At 39.4% G+C, this 18,074-nt stretch overlaps 1 protein-coding gene across 3 annotated transcripts in view; it reads right to left on the reverse strand.

Moving 5' to 3' along the window:
- Positions 1 to 552: 552 nt before the first annotated feature.
- slc8a1b (solute carrier family 8 member 1b) overlaps positions 553 to 18,074 on the reverse strand; it is a 135,259-nt gene continuing 117,737 nt past the window's right edge. For all 3 annotated transcript variants that reach the window (XM_005733734.1, XM_005733735.1, XM_013910992.1), the window contains exons 8-11: positions 10,579 to 10,764; positions 10,348 to 10,437; positions 5,781 to 5,884; positions 553 to 5,483 (exon numbers count right to left, since the gene is read on the reverse strand). In XM_005733734.1, the coding sequence (XP_005733791.1) occupies positions 5,211 to 5,483; positions 5,781 to 5,884; positions 10,348 to 10,437; positions 10,579 to 10,764 (653 nt within the window). In that variant the 3' untranslated portion in view covers positions 553 to 5,210. The remainder of the gene's footprint in view (positions 5,484 to 5,780; positions 5,885 to 10,347; positions 10,438 to 10,578; positions 10,765 to 18,074) is intronic.

Raw genomic sequence — 18,074 nt, forward strand, 5'->3', positions numbered from 1 at the left:
AAAAAACTTGATGAATTCATTAGTAATGTGCAAGTTACTCCAAAAAAAAAAGTCATCGCATCTTTGTTTAAATTAAAAACAAAATGTTGTTAAGCTCTACATACATTACAAAATGTAACTGAACAGAAAAAAAGGAAAACCTGAATCTGTACAACATTCAAACCTTTTTTAGTCAACACTAAGGAAATGGGATACAATTCTCTATAACTATATACAGACATGTTATCATTCATGCACAGTGTCAACAAGTAGCACATTGACATTCCAAAATATGGAAAACATGGCATAGGGAGACAGAGGGTAGAACGGGAGCTGGGAAGAAGATACGGAACAAAAGGAGAACTGCCTGTTTTGGTTACTTTGGCAGCAGTGAGATTGAGAAAGCAAGATAGAGAAAGAGGGTCGAGAGACACAGGGACAGATAAAGACACCATAACAATACACATGCTGGGCAGGAGAAGTCCACATCAGTCTCTCTGACCCAGAAATCAACATATGGCTGTAACTTCATTTTTTAATTATTATTATTATTATTATTTTCATCTTCTTTCGTGTCATCTTCTTTTTCTTTCTTCTTCTCTACATCACCATCCTTTTTTCTACATGTTAAATGTTGCATTTTAAGGTAGAGAATAGCTCTGGTAGCCTTTGTTTCCAGCGGTACATTTTTTTCTCTGTAGCAAATATTGCTCCGCTTGTACCAGTAGGGGCGTTTGTCCTTTCTTTTGCTCATTTTGTCTGTCCGATGTTGCTGTTATTTATTCCTCGGTCTGTCAGACAGACAGTCAGTTAAAAAGTGAATATGGCAACACAAACATATCGTCAACCCTTACATTAGAATCAACATTGTTAATGGTTTACAACTGATTCAACACCACTGTATTTTTACATCAGGTACATCATTATTATTGTGTAAATCAGAGACAGAAAACACAATCTCTGTTTTTTACATCAGAAGCAACTCTGTAAATGAACCAACGTAGTAGCCGTTTCACATAAGCGACAAGAACCAGTGCAATGCTTGTCCGTCATTTAAAAACCTGCCCAATTCTGTTTCAAACCCCACCACAGAAGAACAAAAGTTAAAACAAATGCAATCTACAGCTCATTTTTCTACTCCTTACTAGCTGTTAGTGTTAATATATACAGTGATGACGTGGCTAACTTTTGACCCTTTAAAATGCAGAATTTCAAACCAAAGCACGAAGCTGGACTCAAGCGTTATTGTGACTTGAGCTGGAACAAATTGCTTTACAGTCTTTGCAGGAAAGTTGCTAGTTGCCGATAGAAAAAAAAAAGTTAACTTCAACCAGAAAGTTAATATTTGATGATGTACAGCCAAGAAAAGTCTTTAGCTAAACAACAGCTAACAATGTTTAGTTTCCAGCCTTGTTTCAAACTCTGAACAGCTGTCATTAATCTGCCAATAAGGTTCATGTCAGACTAGCTCTTAAGCCAAAGTGAATACACCCAGAGAGACGGTGCAGCAACGCCAGTGCAGCAAAGCCAGTGCAGCAAAAGAGCTAAATTCCCATAAAAGAAAACTTTTAGCATTTAAAAAAAAAAAAACAAGCCATAAATTTAATGCACGAAACTGCATTTTTGCAAGCATTTGATTCCTGCTCACGCTAGAGTTCACCTCAAAATATTAGGCAGCTGGCACATTTTAAGTAATTCCAACATGATTTAGCAATATCAAAGACAATACCTTACTGAAGGTACTCAAAAAGTGATGCATACAGCTTTAATATCGTTATTCCTTCTTTTTTTTTTTAAAAGCAAGCTAGCATAATTTAGTTTTTTTTACAGTGTATAAACCCTCAGCTCGTGCCAGTGAAGAGACAAATACATACAAATTTAAATAAAAAGATTTGAGTTCTGTTAAAACAACATCAAGCCTTTTTAATGCTTTTCAGATTACTAATGAAATATGAATTATATTTGGTGTTTTAAGAAAGATCCATTGGTTAGAAAACCCTTTACAGATTGGACTGCAAACATTAATATCTGATATAAAGTTTTCCCTTTGGCAAAACAGGGGTAAACTGCCACTCCAAGGCCTTCACTTAAGAACAGCTACTCTAATGATGAGCCACAGATTGTGCTGAGTTTGACAAATGCAAGTAATGCAATATCTCATTATACTGCAGCTATCAAACGACATATACACCAAATGTCTTTTCTTAGTAGTTTTCAAACTGTACAACAAACAAAACTGCAGCAGCAAAGCCATTTTTCTGTAGCACTGTCTTCTCAAATTTTCATCCTAGTGTTGTTGTGTAATTAATAATTTTTTCAAAAGCTATATTCAGAGTATTTATATCGTTGCAATTATCTGGATTTGCCAAACTCATCCAATCTAAGCCAGCCCAGGTCTACTTTCTCAGGGGTTAAAATCTGCCTTTTACAAGAATCCTGCCAAGTTTAAAATGGATTACATCTAGTCCGGACTACTTACTTTTACAGATGACATTATAAATACAATTTATCATATACATCAAGTAAAAAACACATTAGAAGCAGAGGAATTCTGGACTTATGGACTTTTATTATGCCTACATATACTGTAAGTTACGTGTATGCTGAGATCTTTGTGAGTTTAGCTGAATGTTGCAATAGTTAACAGTCTGAAGTCTAAACTTCTCTGACAGTCGAGACAGGCTTTAAAATGTACATAATTCTGGGCCCTTGGTGTTCGAGGTTTTGGGATCGATTTGTTGTCTGTCTAATACTGAATTACAGAAAGCAGAAGATTTCCAGACATTTAGTGTTTTGGAATTTTAGTTTGTGAGTCTTACGATCTGGCAGTTAGTTTGGTCTGCACGCAGTAGACGTAGTGTTTCATATGCCCCGGTGTCCTTTTAAGCTACTAGCACACTATTAGGATGATAAATAAGTCCAAGTGGGCCTCTGTCACATCATGCACACAGACCAGGGGTAATAATTTAAGATCAGTTTACATTGTTAAACTAACAAAAGTATGCTACATATATAATAGAATAACAGAGACTGTTTGTGCCCATGTCACAAAGAGAGATTATACACTTTAGGAGTTAATTAGCTTTTAACCAGGGTGGACTACCATGGATACCCTGGCTACTGAGAATTAAAACACTGGGCTATATACTCCACAGCAGGAGGAGATTTGTGGGGACAAGTGTTGTAACTGTATCCCTGTTAGCTTTCTGTTATTGCCCTGAAACCGGTGTGAGCTTGTCAAACACAGGCTGTCTGAGATTAGATGTAACCTGTGTTACATATCCACATTTACCCCGTCCTCTACGCTGACGTCCGGCCCAACAGAAAATCATTTTCAGCTATCCCTTTATCTGATGGCTTTTGTGTTAAGACTGAAAACTGGCAGCTGAACTAATGTGTCAAGTTCAACAAGAATGAGTAAATCCCACAGATCACATTAAGGTTATTTGTTTGAAAGCAACTTACCTTTGAATAAAGAAATATGACAAAGCCAGATGGTAATTGCTTTCTTTAGGTTAAGGCCTTCGTCATCCAGACATATTATGAGTAAAATGTTTTTGACTAGTAGTGTTTTTTGGAATGAAAAGTTGAAGCCTTGTCTGAATGAGTACTTAGAAGCAGCAGGTTGCTTTTACAATATCTAGGAAATTCTTGATGCCTAGTGTGGTAACATAACAAAGACGTGCAGCTATTATCTCATGTAGCCCTGCGCTAGTTTGAAGCAAAGCTCTTTTAACTGAGAAGTCAATGTGTAAGGTTTACCAATATAAGCGCCTGTTAAATATTCCCCTTAACGACCAATCTATGTGAAACATTATAAATCAAGGGTCAGGGTTAGGGATTAGTGGTTATTACAAAGCCCTTGAAGATTTTGATTGGTCCAGCGACCAGCCAGGTTGGCGATGCACAGAGATAATGACTGAAGCTGTTAAGTAAACCAAGTGGCAGAAAATGAAGGAAAAGAAGGCCTATAATGGGTGCTAGCTAGAATTTTCAGGCTATTTAAAAGTTATGATTCAGAAATGATGGCGGCAATCCCACAGGTGGAACACCAGGTGGTTCCATAGTAAAATCAAAAATACCTAGATATTTATGCAGTGACAATAGTTTCTAACAGTTTTCGACGGTAGAGTGGCCATTTCGTCTTCTCAGACATGACCTTATTAAAGGTAAAAGCACACTAACCACTTCTTGGTTCAAATTAGTCCTTAATTCATTTACATTTACAGTATAAAGCAACAGAAAGAGGGTCCGATCAGGAGCGCATGGCGTAACCGAGACATTCAGAAGGAAAACCGTGAAGCTGTAATGTACGATCAGCTCTTTATATTTACAATTCGAACCTCAGTGACGCTTAAAACATTTCATCTCACTGAATTTGCTCTCCTGCGAAAGTCATACTCGGCATTTCTACAGGCTGGGAGAGCGAGAGTCAAAAAGACCTCGAACACGAAAGCATATCTCGCCTCACGCAGTGAGAGCAAGACGAGAGGCGGTTTTTTTCACAGTACTTGACCATCTTCCCACAACACACAAGCAGGGACACCCACTGTTACACACCAGCACACACACAGTTAGTTGTCATGAAACAATTGTGGCAATGTATCCGGTTTCTTCTGATTATGTTTTCAGTATTGTCTGGTCATGCATGCACATACTGATAAAGTTATTCTTTCTTTGTCTGTCTCACTCCTGCCTGTTACAGTGTTTGGATACGATGCACTACACTGAAAGAGGGCTCCTGCTGAAACCACTCGTTCTCAATAGGAGCTTTTATGGTGCGTACCTCTGTTTTAACCTCAGTCCAAGTGTTTAAATTCATTGTAATTCTGTAAGGTCGAGCCAGTTGGGACACGTTTAATAAGATGACTTGATTGGTTTGCACTTTTAGAGTGAGACGCGAATATATATCTTTGATTTTTTTCCTTTTCTCATTAAGCTTCCACCGTTCTGGATAATTTCGCTTCCTATTAATCTCATGTTTTTTGTTATCCTTCCATGCATCTGTACCTCTTTCCATTCTGTCTTTATCTGTTTAAATGTGCACTCCTTCATCTGTACATCCATCCATTCATCTATCATTAAATCTATTGCTGAAGGGGGGACTTCTAGAACAACGAGACAGCCTTAATTCCTAAATCCAAATTCATCCATTCATCCACCTCCCCCTTGTTTTTTCCTCCATGTTTTCTTGCTTTGTCCCACCCTTCTCTTCAACATCTCCTATCATCTTAGAAGCCCTGGATGTGGCAGTAGGCTTCCAGTGAGGAGAAGAGGATGTAGAGGAGCCACAGGCTAACGAACAGCATGGTGGTAAGGGCCTTCGCAGTCCGGGGCCCACCCAGCTCTCCACCAATGTCTGGTCGCCGTCGGTACATCAGCATGGCGACACAGATAAAGGCAAAGATGGTGAAGAGTGTGACCGAGAAAGCCAGCGTGCCAGGATCTACCCTGAACTCCTCACCCCTGCTGTTGTGGTAGATGGCAGCAATGGACCACGCCACCTGTTGAACAGCAGCAAAACTGAATTTAATAACATAAGACGCGGTGAGCATGTACAACAAAGGAAACAAAAGCAAATATAGACTTTGCCAAAGGAGACAGATGGGTGTGACAGACCATACCACTTGTCAGTCACACACTCATTCATGAAGAATTAAAGAATAGGACTCATGCAGTAACCTATCATTTATACCAAGCACAACATAATAATTTATACTACAGCAAAATGACAAGCACTACTGCATTTTCTCTAAATAGCTATCAATCAATACATCTTTAATCAAATGTGCTGGACTTACCCCAATGCCCAGAAACACATTGACAGCATTGGAGCCTGTCACATTACCAATGGATGCATCTGCATACTGATCCTGGATAGCTGCTACCTTACTGGCAAATGTGTCTGGATGAAGAGAGAGAGAGAGAGAAAAAACAGAGTTGTCATTGGCCATAAAGTAACTGGTGATCGTTGTTACAATCTCTCATGTTCAAGTTAATGAGAAAGAAAAAAAAAAGATCAGATAAAAAACACTCTTAATTCTGATGATGACTTATTAAAAACTTTGACTTTCCTATTCTTCTTCCGTCACCAAGAAATGAATGCAACCGTTTTTGTGGAGTGAAAGTGTAAAGCAATAAATAAAACAAAATGTTCCATTCAGTGTAAATTAAGTGTTACTGACTTAATGTCTAACACTGCAAACAGACTGACATGCCTAATCACAAAATTCCCCAACTGTGCCTGTAGCCTGTAACAGTTGCCTTTGTTATCATAGAGTATTTGAACTTTTTTTTTTAATGTTATTTCCACTTTCAACCAGAATAACAACAATGGATATCTATGCCAAAGGTACAAGAAGGGGAGGCAAAAGATAGATGAGGAGAGGAAAGAGGAGATATAAGTTGGATTACACTTTTATCGTCATGGACAAGGTAAGATTTCTGCACAAAAAGATGGATGACTTTGTAGCTCTTCTAAGGAATCGGTTTGACTTCCATCAGTGTATGGTTCTGCGTTTCACAGCAACACAGAATTAATCAAGATCCCATTGCTCCCACTGACAAACAGGAATAATCTAAGAGTGGTAAGAAAAGAAGGTTTAAGATTACAAACGATGAAACACCGGTCACACTGCAGTGAAGATATTGGTCTGTTAGAATCAATGTTTCTCCAACAAACAGCCATGCTGCTGCTGGAAAACCCAGTAAGACTGTTACTGGAAGCTTTGAATTATGCATCGTGCATTCTACGACTTTCACATGACTGAGCAGCTGTAATGGGATAATTTCCCGCTGTGAATTATGAAAATTATTCAGGATCTGGTAAATTTGCAGTGATTTCTGTGTTACACAAGACTGCATGGACAGATAAGGACACTTTTCATGCATGCATAATGTATATAGCTATTAATACAGACCACATACAGAGCACTATATAAATCTTGTTTTCTATTTTTAGACAGGCAACCTTAAATTAGGAGCCACAATCTTTAATCCAATTGCAGTGTTTCTTCTACAGCAGCCAGCATATGCACGATTTGCTCCGAGATCAAGAATTTACAAAGTTGAATTGCAGTTAGGGGGAACAAACAGATTTTGGCCTGGTGACCTAAAAATTTCCCCTGCCTAATGTTTGCCAAACTACAGCAGCTCCAAAGTCATGCTCTTCCTTCCTGCACTGAAAGGAGCAACGGTGACTCTGCCAGATCTCAACAATAGGCTGTTTGGTGAGCAAATAGCCAAATGGTCAGTTAGCACTCTTTTCTGGCTAGCTTCTCTTTGTTAGTGATTCATGTCATCTTGCCTTTCTCTGCCAGATACAACAAAAAGAGACAAAAACTGAGATTACGGAAGAAAGCAAAAGATGAAAAGAGAAGGAAGGGATTACTTGAAGCAGCAGCCAACCTGGCTGTGGAAAAGAGGATGATAGGAGGATCAAGAAGTAGATACAGGGTGGTGATAGATATGACAATTGGCCTGTGAAAGAGACTAACACCTGTCTGCTGGGCTTATGGATGTGTGTCAACGCTCTGTGTGTTCCTGTCTTTGTGTGTGTGTGTGTGTGTGTGTTTTCTGTATTAAGAGCGCATACTGTATGTACACTGTGTCTCTGTGTGTTTGCGAAGTTTGCCACCTGGGTCCAATCTGATGCCATGTCTCTACCAGCTGGCAAAGGCATGCACGCCTGTGCATCAAATGGTCTTAGAGTGCTTGTGAGCTTGATTGAGTGGGTGAGTCCGTGGGTGTGTACGTGTTCAGCAGTGACGTGAGTGTGTGTTACTGTGAAACAGGTTCCACTCTGAAGCTCCTTATGTGACACTATGGCTCCCTGGAGAGCTTTTTGCCCTTTTCCACTACCTCTCTGTCAATCAGTCACTACCTCGCTCTTCTCTTTTTGACGTCATGCTCCTCCTTCTTCCCCTCTCCCCTCTGTTCCTGTTTTTCCCCATTGCCTCTTAAAATGGAAGAACATGCAACTAATATGCTCAGGAAAATCTTGGCATTTGGAACGTTTATAGTGTTAGCAATAAAGGAATAAAAACAGAAGCATTAATCCTCTGGGGACTGTGACTATCCAAAGGAAATCTGGCCCTCTTGAGATTCCTTATTATAGATCACTGGTCCACAAAATACTGAACAATACACAGAGGGGTATATAAATACTCAGGGGGTATAAACCAGTTGAAAATCTTTTTAAAGATATTTTGTTCTGAACTGGACAGTGCTGGGAGACTGATGTGTGGCAGCTCTTATTAGTTTAATTGAAAAACATTCAGGAATATTTATTAATTTGTTACTTTGACAGAGGGTCAAAGAGTATTCGAGTATTTTACAGTGACTGATCATTAATATCTTATCTATTTACATTTATTTGTCAAAAATCATGTCTTACATGACATATTTATTGTGATACAATATTGTGAGGATACATGATGACTATCAGCTTCACTGTCCTGAACCAACATTTATTGCACAATGCTTTTATCTTCTGTATGTGTCTATTTTTTGTCTCTTTTAAATCCCTGCGTATTTTCCTCAGTTTATATGCTCGGATCACATTTCTGAAGCCATTAGGAGTCATGATAATACACTGCACACATCAAGTGTACTGTGGAATCACGAACCAACAAAGTTTTACCTGAAATTTTAACCGAATACCCGCAAACTACAAAGAAATGTGAGCTTCTTTAGTTTCAAATTTTCCTAACAGCACCGCTTTAGTTGTTTTCTTTCTATCTCCCTTTCTCCATGTGTGGGTTAGCCTGGCTAACTGTGATAAACGAGGGTAACTGACATAGAACCACAGCACAGGATGGGTTTTATTAACTGTAATAGCCACAGAACTGAGGTCTGTTTCTTTGTGTGTGTGTGTGTGTGTGTATGTGCGCGTATGTGTGGTGAAGCCACAGGAGGCTCTGTTAATAAGGCTGAGAGCTTCAGAAAGGCTGAGCCACTTTGTTTTCATTCGGCAGCTCTACACATTGTGTGCAGTACTGTGACTTGAGCATCTCTGTGTATGTGTCCATAAATTCAGCTGATATCAAGTGCATATTTTTCTTAGTGTATGAGCATATATTACATGTACAGCCATATGCTAATGTACTATGTGTGTATGTATATATGTGTGAGTATAAAGTAGTATGGAGCACACGCTTTTTATCCCTAAGCTCCCTAAATGGGAGGCAAGGGAGCACCTGAGCCTGACATGACAAATAGCCTTATGGTAATAGCACATGGTGGTCACAGTACAAGTCATTGTGTGTGGGGGTGTGTGTACACAAGTGTGCAAAATCTCTTTCAAGCTTTAATGTTTTTCAGATAGATGAGTGTGCTTGTCTATTACTCAAGTCGTGCAGTCGTTTATGTTTTTCCATGTTCTAGTTTATACATCTAGCAGTCAAGTACACACTGTATGTCTGATGTATTTGTCTGTGTGTGCATGTGGGGACCAAGGTTAAAACATATAATCACCCAGCCATCGCATTTGGTCATTCTTCACACTTACGCAAGATGAGCCATGTTGCTGTCGGCAGACTGCACTGCTTTGTCTAACGGGGACCCATATGCAAAAAATATTGTGGCAAGACGCCGAGAACTACTGGGTTAGTTCTGGTACAAGTTCACTGAGAATAAGAGCTCGGGAAATGTGAGCTCTGAGGTCCTTTTGATCTACTTTTATGTTGTTTTTCTTTGGATTTGTAATAGCAGAAAAATAATATTAATGAACATCAATACAAAGATGTTTTCATGTGGAAAAGCTCTTCAAAGCTATTTGTGTAAAGCAAATTTAGTGAATATTATCATGATGCCAGAATTACGCCGATCATTTTCTAGTAATGGATAATTACCCAAGTCCCATTCCCTGTTACTAAATAACCATGACATTTCTTTTCTGGATGAGTGAATTTGAGTTGAGACTGTATAATTTGCCATAAACCAACATAAAAATCCCCTGCATACTTTGTAGTCTATAGTGCAACAGATCACGCTGAAATATATCTCATCTTTATGAAAGTTGCTACTGTATATATAAGAATTACTAGTTACTTAGTGTTTCTCGAACTTGTGAAGTTTTAATAGCGTGCCTTGATATTCATTCCACTGTAGCTTTTGTTGATTTGTGTAGTAAATTGAGCAAAGAACTGAAAATATCAATATATATTCCTTGAGGTGGATCATTGATGAACAAAGATCTTTTCCTCATAATGACTTTACAAAGCTAAATAGCAAATATAAAGAGAGAACAGGATTTGATTAAAGCTGGCACAAGGTCCAGTAGATGGCAAAAACATATACTGTGATGGATTCATGTACGCCTACACATACATGTATATAAACATAAAGGATAAGTGCTCACACGCTTACCTGGTACTGAGGTTCCCAATGCAACAAATACTACTGCTGTGACAGAGTCTTTCAGGCCTACTGTGCATCCAAAGTGAGAGGCCAGGTCCCCTGTAAGGATAGGAAAGGAATAATTTCCATCACTATACTTCACAGCATATACTTAGAAGAAAACAGATGCGTTCAGCTGTTGAACAAACCATCATTTGTTGTGTATCTCTTGTCAATCCCTCAGGATATTTAAAGTCTTACCAATCATAGCGGTGAGCAGTCCGATCATGCAGATGGAGACTACAAAGCAGGCCCAGCCATTCCAATACTCTGTGGGCGGGACGAAGGCGAACAGAACCTTCCAGAATACAGTGAGGAAATGCATGACGTAGTCAAAACACGAGGGCAGCTTCTCCTCCCCACACTCCTCATCGTCGTCATCTTCACCTGGGAAGAAATAGGGGGAAAAAAACATACATGGTAGCTAGTTGAATCCTTGAGTCTTTGTTAAAAGCGCAGATTGTTTACACCAATTTAACCTCTTAAGCCCCAACGCCCCCTGATATGGGGGCAAAAGGCAGGAGATCAGGTAGGCTTGGAGCTTAAGAGGTTAAATAAGATCCACAAGTTCGAGACCCAGGCACATCACAGATCAGATTCAATGTCATCCCTGCATTCCCATGCCTTTCCTGTTGCTGTAGTTGAAAATGTTGTTTGAATCTATAGTCTATAGTGATTTAGCCTGATAACCTGAAAAGCAAAATCCCTGTGTGTTTGTGTGTGTGTGTGGTTGCAAGCCAAACCTCTGCTTTCAGAATCAGAATCATCTTTATTTGGCCGTGTTTGTACACGCGAACAAGGAATTAGACTCCAGTACACTTTGCTCCCTGCATGCAAAGAAAAGAAACATTTTTTTAAAAATAGGCTGTATGTTAGAAACTATGCAAACTGAGTAGTGCAATGTGAATATGTGCATATGGCCTGAATGAAAGCAGGGAGTTATTTCATAGTGTTCATGAGAGTCACGGTCCTGGTTCTTTGACTACGTTTTTGGGTTGATTATGGTTATGGTATTAGTTAGTCTTTAGTTTTATATTTCCTAGAGCCTCTGAGTTTTCATTATTTACAATTCTAGTTCTGTAATTCTTGTTGTTCATATTTGGTCCCTTTCTGTTACTTGTGTCTTCCATGATTCTCTTGTAGGTTCCGAGTTCTTAGTTTCCTCCTGGTCCAAGTTTTTATGTGTTTTTATATTTTTGCATTTTCATACTACAGCAACAAAAAGCAGCTTCATTCAGTTGATCCTTGGTCTCCGAGTCCTGCGTTTGGGTCTCACCTTACCTGCCACGGAGCGCATCATGACAATGAGAGTAACTGCCTGGGGGAAGAAACTACCTCTGTGGAGTCAGGTTTTCACAAACAGCGCTCTGTAGCACCTGCCTGAAGGTAGCAGTTTGAACAGTTTATGTCCAGGATGTAAGGGGTCTGCAGAGATGTTTTCTGCCCATTTACTAACCCTGGACCTGCACAGGTCCTGGATGGAGGAAAGATCAGCATCAAGAGCAATCCTCTCTACAAATCGGATTACTTGTTGCCGTCTGACCGGCAGCTCTTGTGGCAGGTTGTACTACCTGATTTGATGTGAAGTACAACCTCTGCTAGGTCTTCTTCCGGATAGTCTACATGTGAGGACCACTTCGAATACTGTGAAAAGGTGGTTCCTAGGAATCAGAAGTAATCCACAGTAGGTACTGTATTGTTGAGGATGGTGGAGGGGGGAGGGTTTCTCTGAAATTCCACCACAGCCAACCACGTTTGGTTAGGCTGCTATGTGCGGATCTGTGTGAGTGTTTGCTGAAAGAAGGGAATAGCTGAAACCTGAAATTTAAATTACTCTCCTCACTCAGTAAAAGAGAAACGCTCACATGCTATTAGAAGTCTGTGCGCTCGCTGTATAAGTGGCTGTTTTTCTGATCCATTTATAAATGAATGAATAAAACGAGACCACCTGCTGCTTCCATGAAACATGCTGACTTGGTGATTCCAGGGAAAGCTATAATCTCTTATTGATTTCACCCTTGTCATTCAGTCACTGCATACTATTAACATTCAAAGAGGTGGTGATGCATTAAAATGTTCCAAACAACCGAATAAAACCCCATTAGCACTCTAAACCCAGGCGAGTTTGGAGAGGTTTCAAACTGCAGCTGCTTTCCCATACGGAGTTGTATGAGGTCTGACCTTAAAAAATATATTTAGTTATGTTTTAACCTTACATCTTAACATTTAAATATATAGCATTTACACATTCATGATTGTCATGAACAACAATCCATTTGCATGTTAATAAACTGACTGCTGTTTTTTTTGTTATGCTCATGAAACAACTGGAAATAATCACTGTCTGAATATTTTAAGTAACCTTCAAAAAGAGGCAGACAGCAAGACTGTTAAGATGCTTATTATTATGATATTACAAGAAGCCTGATATTTAAGTCTTAAACATACTGTACTGTGCAAAAGTCTTGAGCTGCATTTGATTTTTGTTGCATATGTTGCATTCAACGAGTGAGACGTGGTTTTGAATAAGAGTTCTTTAGGCTTCTTAAGGTCTTTCAAAATTTTTGGGACATTGGCTGCTTTTTTACTCATTTTCAATCCAGTCGTTCATCTTGATCAATTTCAAATGAAATTTTTGGTTTGTTTTTTGTTCGTATAGCCACTTAATAAACAAAAGGCCCCTTAGCCCATTAATAAACTAATCTACACATAACAAATAGCTGTTATCTATCTAAATAGAAAATATCTATTTCAAAAACAAAATTGTTTTTACTATTTTTTTTAATTGAATCTATGAAAAAATTCACAGTTTGACAGACTTAAAATAGTATTTTTGCATCAATAAGGTGATTCCCAGTGTGTCCATAAAAACTGGGGAAATTGGATAATGGGAGAACAAAAGAAATGGCAGTCCTAAAAACTATTTACAGATGGACAGTATCTGAAGCCATGTCCTGACACAGGACTCAATAGACGCATCAGACACTTAGGTTGATTCATTCAATGTTTGGCTCATCCGAAATGTGTTAATGGAAGGGTGGCTGTGAAGAAGGAATTCTTAAGAAAGGGAAATGGGGATAAAATGCTGAGGTCAATATGTACACAGGAGGTCAGCAGAGAGGTGCAACAGTATCTACTGCCATTTGTAAAACATAATAGAGGCTCTGTTGTGGTTTGGGGCTGCATTTTAGTCAGTAGAGTGATCTTTTATGAATTATGAACACAGTAGACCATCAGATTTTGATCCACCATGTGAAAGTTTTCGATTGGTAATGGATGGCTTTTTCAGCGTGACAGTGATCCCAAACACACTGTGGATAGTGCATACCTGCATAGAAAAACATACAGTCATGGAGTTTAACATTACAGCATCATCTTGGCAGAGAACAGAACAAAAGCCAGCCAACACCCAAAGAAGAGCTTTGAACATCCTCCAAGAAGCCTGAAGATCTATTTCCAAAGGCTACTTGAACAAAGGCTTGCTGAAGAGAGTTACGCTGTATTAAAGAATAAAAACAGTCCTATCAATACTTGACTTTCAAGCTTGTTATTTTTGTACAAAACATTTCAATAGCAAAATATAAAGAAATGTGGGTAGTGCAAGACTTTTGCTGAGTTATGCACCCGATCTTGGCTGTGTGCTGTGCGGTTACTACACACATGAACTTGGATTAACATAAAAATAAATGAACTCTAATAAGGCCAATAATTTCCTCTTGGGTCACTGTTTAATGTCATTAAAAATAAATGTTTCAAATCATCAACTATAAATGAACATAAGGGCAGTGGAAAGAGCAATACCCTCATCTACAATAATGGTTTGCAGGACACACTCTTACACACACACACACACACACACACACACACACACACACACACACACACACACACACACACACACACACACACACACACACACACTGCAATGAATTATAAAACAAGACTCTCTACCTGAGTTATGTCACTTTTCACTGTCAGCAGCTCTCCTTCCCTCCCACACAGTCTGTTACGGCTGAATGGAGCCATTTCTCTCTGGCTTTCTTTCTACTTCAGTTAATGTTTATATGTGCCCTTTTATCACAGCCTTGGTCTCACTATTTGGCTCTTTGGTCTTTTTTTGATTATTTATTTTCTAGCTCAGTATGTTTAGGTGCAAGCATCTGAGCGACAGAAATACCAGCACATTAGCAGACTGCTAATGACCAGTAAAGTTAAAATATCTACTGCATACAGTCTAAAAACAATTTGATCTAACACAAGGAAAATATGCGCCGTTCCAACCTGTTTTGACTGTCTTGTTATTCTTTAAGTGCATCCTAAAGGGCTCAGTGTTCAATCAGTGCTTTTGACTCACACTGGGATATATGCAGCACACTGCTAGTTGACTCATTTGTCTTGAAATTTAGCATCCATTGTGTGAAAACAGGAGACAAGATAATGACTGCTGAACTGTTGTTCCTACATGCTCAATAATATGCACAAAAGCAAAAATCATGTCCAATTAAGTCATCTTAAAGGCCTTATATAGCAACAAAGACAGAGTTGTTCAAAAACTATGGATTTAATTCATTCATTTACTTTTACAACAGCATTAAAAATGCCAACTTTTCCAGTTTTCAAAGGGAAAGGGTTGCAAGGGAAAATGTGTATTCCCCAAGTGGTTGGCAGCGTTTTGGTTGCTAGCATGTTGGCTGCAGTTTTTTGCTACTATCTGTAGTACAACTTCAAAAAGCAAAGTTGTACCTCAGTACTCCAGCCAACATGCTTCAGCCAGCATCACTTCCATTCAAACAGGTGCAGTAATATGCTAGTGACAGGTGGTTGCCAGTGGGTCACTAACCGGTCTGTATTACTGTGTAAGTGGAGCTTCAGCATTCATTTTCTTAGCAACTGCCATCAGCCTTTACTGACCAGGGAATACTTTTTTTTACTCATGACTGAGGTTGCCAGGTAGTCGTTGACCATCTGTAGCCCTGTGAGGCTGGGGGCTTATTCATTGATCCTAAAGTGTCACCGTGTGATTGTCACATTTGTTAGTGTCGTAGCTGACCACTATGTTGTAACATACATAAATTTCTAAAAATTAGTAAAAAAAACAACCCATATTTATAAAACCCTTTCTATATAAGGATCACAAAGTGCTTCATAACAACAATGAACCAATGAGGAACAAGCAACGGATTATGATCAGATAACCAAACTGCACCCTCATCCCTCTATCTCAATCTTCTACTTATGCCTGACTTGCATGCTCTCTTTCGCCTCTGTTTATCTATGTCACACCTCAGTAACGTGTCATACTGATAACATTTTTATACTAAAGAAAGTTCTCAGTTGTCTCTTTTCATTCTTGGTCACATTTGGTTTCTACAGCAATTTTGTAATTGTAATTTGTAATTGAATATTATGTTACTCCCCTTCAATCGTCATTCTTCACTCAAATATGAGTGAAGAAAAAGCCAGAAAAGGATGGAGGGCCCACTCTGGGTCAGGGATGAGACCCTGCCCCAAGTGGAGGAGTTTAAGTATCTCGGGGTCTTGTTCATGAGTGATGGTGCAGCGGCTACAGCGATGCGGACGCTGTACTGGTCTGTTGTGGTAAAGAGAGAGCTGAGTGTAAAAGCAAAGCTCTCAATTTACTGGTCGATCTACGTCCCTACCCTCACCTATGGTCACGAGCTGCGGGTAGTGACCGAAAGAACGAGCTTGCGAATACAAGCGGCAGAATAGGCTTCCTCCGAAGGATGGCTGGCCTCTTCCTTAGAGGTAGGGTGAGAGGTTCGTAGAGCCGCTGCTCCTCCACATCGAAAGGAACCAGTTGAGGTGGTTCGGGCATCTGACAAGGATGCCTCCTGGGCGAGGTTTTCCGGGCATGTCCCACCTGGAGGAGGCCCTGGGGCAGACCCAGGACACACTGGAGAGATTATATCTCTCAGCTGGCCTGGGAACGCCTTGGTGTTTCCCCCGGATAAGCTGGAGGAGGTGGCTGGGGAGAGGGAGGTCTTTGCTTCTCTACATTTTCCAGCCCCAGCCCCAGATAAGCATAAGAAAATGGATGGATGGATGGATGGATGGATGGATGGATGGATGGATGGATGGATGGATTATGACTAAATGGCATTGTGAGTCTCTTCACATCATTCGGGGCATGTGTTTGATATCGTATTGGCATTCTCTGATAGTTATTCGAAACTTTGTTTGCTTCCACAAAACAATTGCCTTTTGGGAGTGTATATAAAATCATAAAAACAAAATGAAAGCGCAATGCAAAATCACATAAAATAGTGTGTGATAAGGTTGGGCAACTAATCACTTTCTTAACATCAGGGAAGAATAGCGAGTTTAAGGGTTTTAAGAAATAAAAATTGATTTGTGGTGTGAGATGGGCTGAGGAACAGCTGTTTCCTGAGTCATCTATGTATATACATAATATGGTCTATTCACCCACTCCACATGCAATCAAGCTTTTAATAGGCCAACTTCATAAATTATAGTATAGGACAGCTAATGCATTCCTCCTCCCTCTAGCTCAGTCTTCTCCCCCATGCCTTACTTGCACACTCTCTTTCCTCCATCTCTTCCTATGTCACTCTTCTGTTATGTGTCATACCGATAAAGTTGTTATTCTAAAGTTAGTTTTCAATTTTCTCTTTTCATTCTTTCATTTGGTTTCTACAGCCATTATGTAATTGAATACTCTGTGTTAAGTCCTTATTTCATCCCCTTCAGTCTTCACTCTTCACTCAAATATGACTAAATGGTATTGTGAGTCTCTTCACATCATTTGGTGCATGTTTGATATCCTATTGACATTCTCTGATATTTATTTGGAGCTTTGTTTGCTTCCACAAAGCAATTGCTAGCCTTTTGGGGGTTTATATAAAATCATCAAAACAAAATGAAAGAGCAATTTAAAATCACACAATGCTGAAGAAATGGAAGGCCAAACAAGCTAAAGACACCAGGCGCTGCCCCACATAGATATCAATATTTTTTATTTCTCACCCTACTACAGTAGTAGATATCTCTTACTTGTAGTTGCTCACTGGGCATGCCCAAAAGCTGTGCTCTCATAATCTAGGAAGAAGATAACAGACTGCAGCTCTTCTCTACATGCTTGCAGCAGAAGCAGGATGCGTTTCCATGACTATGTCTGCCTATTGGAGTGTGTCCCTTAAATGATATGGTCAGTGGTCCTGGGACTTGTAAAAATCATGCCACTGTCTGTTTCTCAGATTTATAGACACACATCCAGACTCTAAAAAACAAGCGCACAGAGGTTTGAAACTGATGTGGCCAAACAAGCTGTTTGCCAGAAAACCCCAGAGTTAAACAGATCACTTCCCATTACAAAAGAACAGAAAGAAACACTTTATTAATTCTGTCAAGCTTCTTTGCTGTTGCAAGAATTGTGAAAAAATGCCCAAGCGCATTGAAATCAACAGAAAAGGGGAACAATCCTTACAACAGGACTGTTAAGTCAAATTGTTGAATGTTTGCCATTATGCTTCTTAAATTTGTAAAGTCTGAGTTCAATCTGTAGGATCAAGACATTCCTTTGTCCCTGAGCACCTCTCCAGTCACTCTGTGCTGGGGGAGGTTTTATGCAGAAACATCCTATCTGAAAGATCTGTTTCTTGTGATGTTGCTTCCTGCTTTTATGATCCTTTTGGTGAGCAGGAAGTCATGCATACAGA

Source organism: Pundamilia nyererei, unplaced genomic scaffold (assembly GCF_000239375.1).
Source record: "Pundamilia nyererei isolate P.nyererei 1_Seehausen unplaced genomic scaffold, PunNye1.0 scaffold00054, whole genome shotgun sequence".
NCBI classification, from domain to species: domain Eukaryota; kingdom Metazoa; phylum Chordata; class Actinopteri; order Cichliformes; family Cichlidae; genus Pundamilia; species Pundamilia nyererei.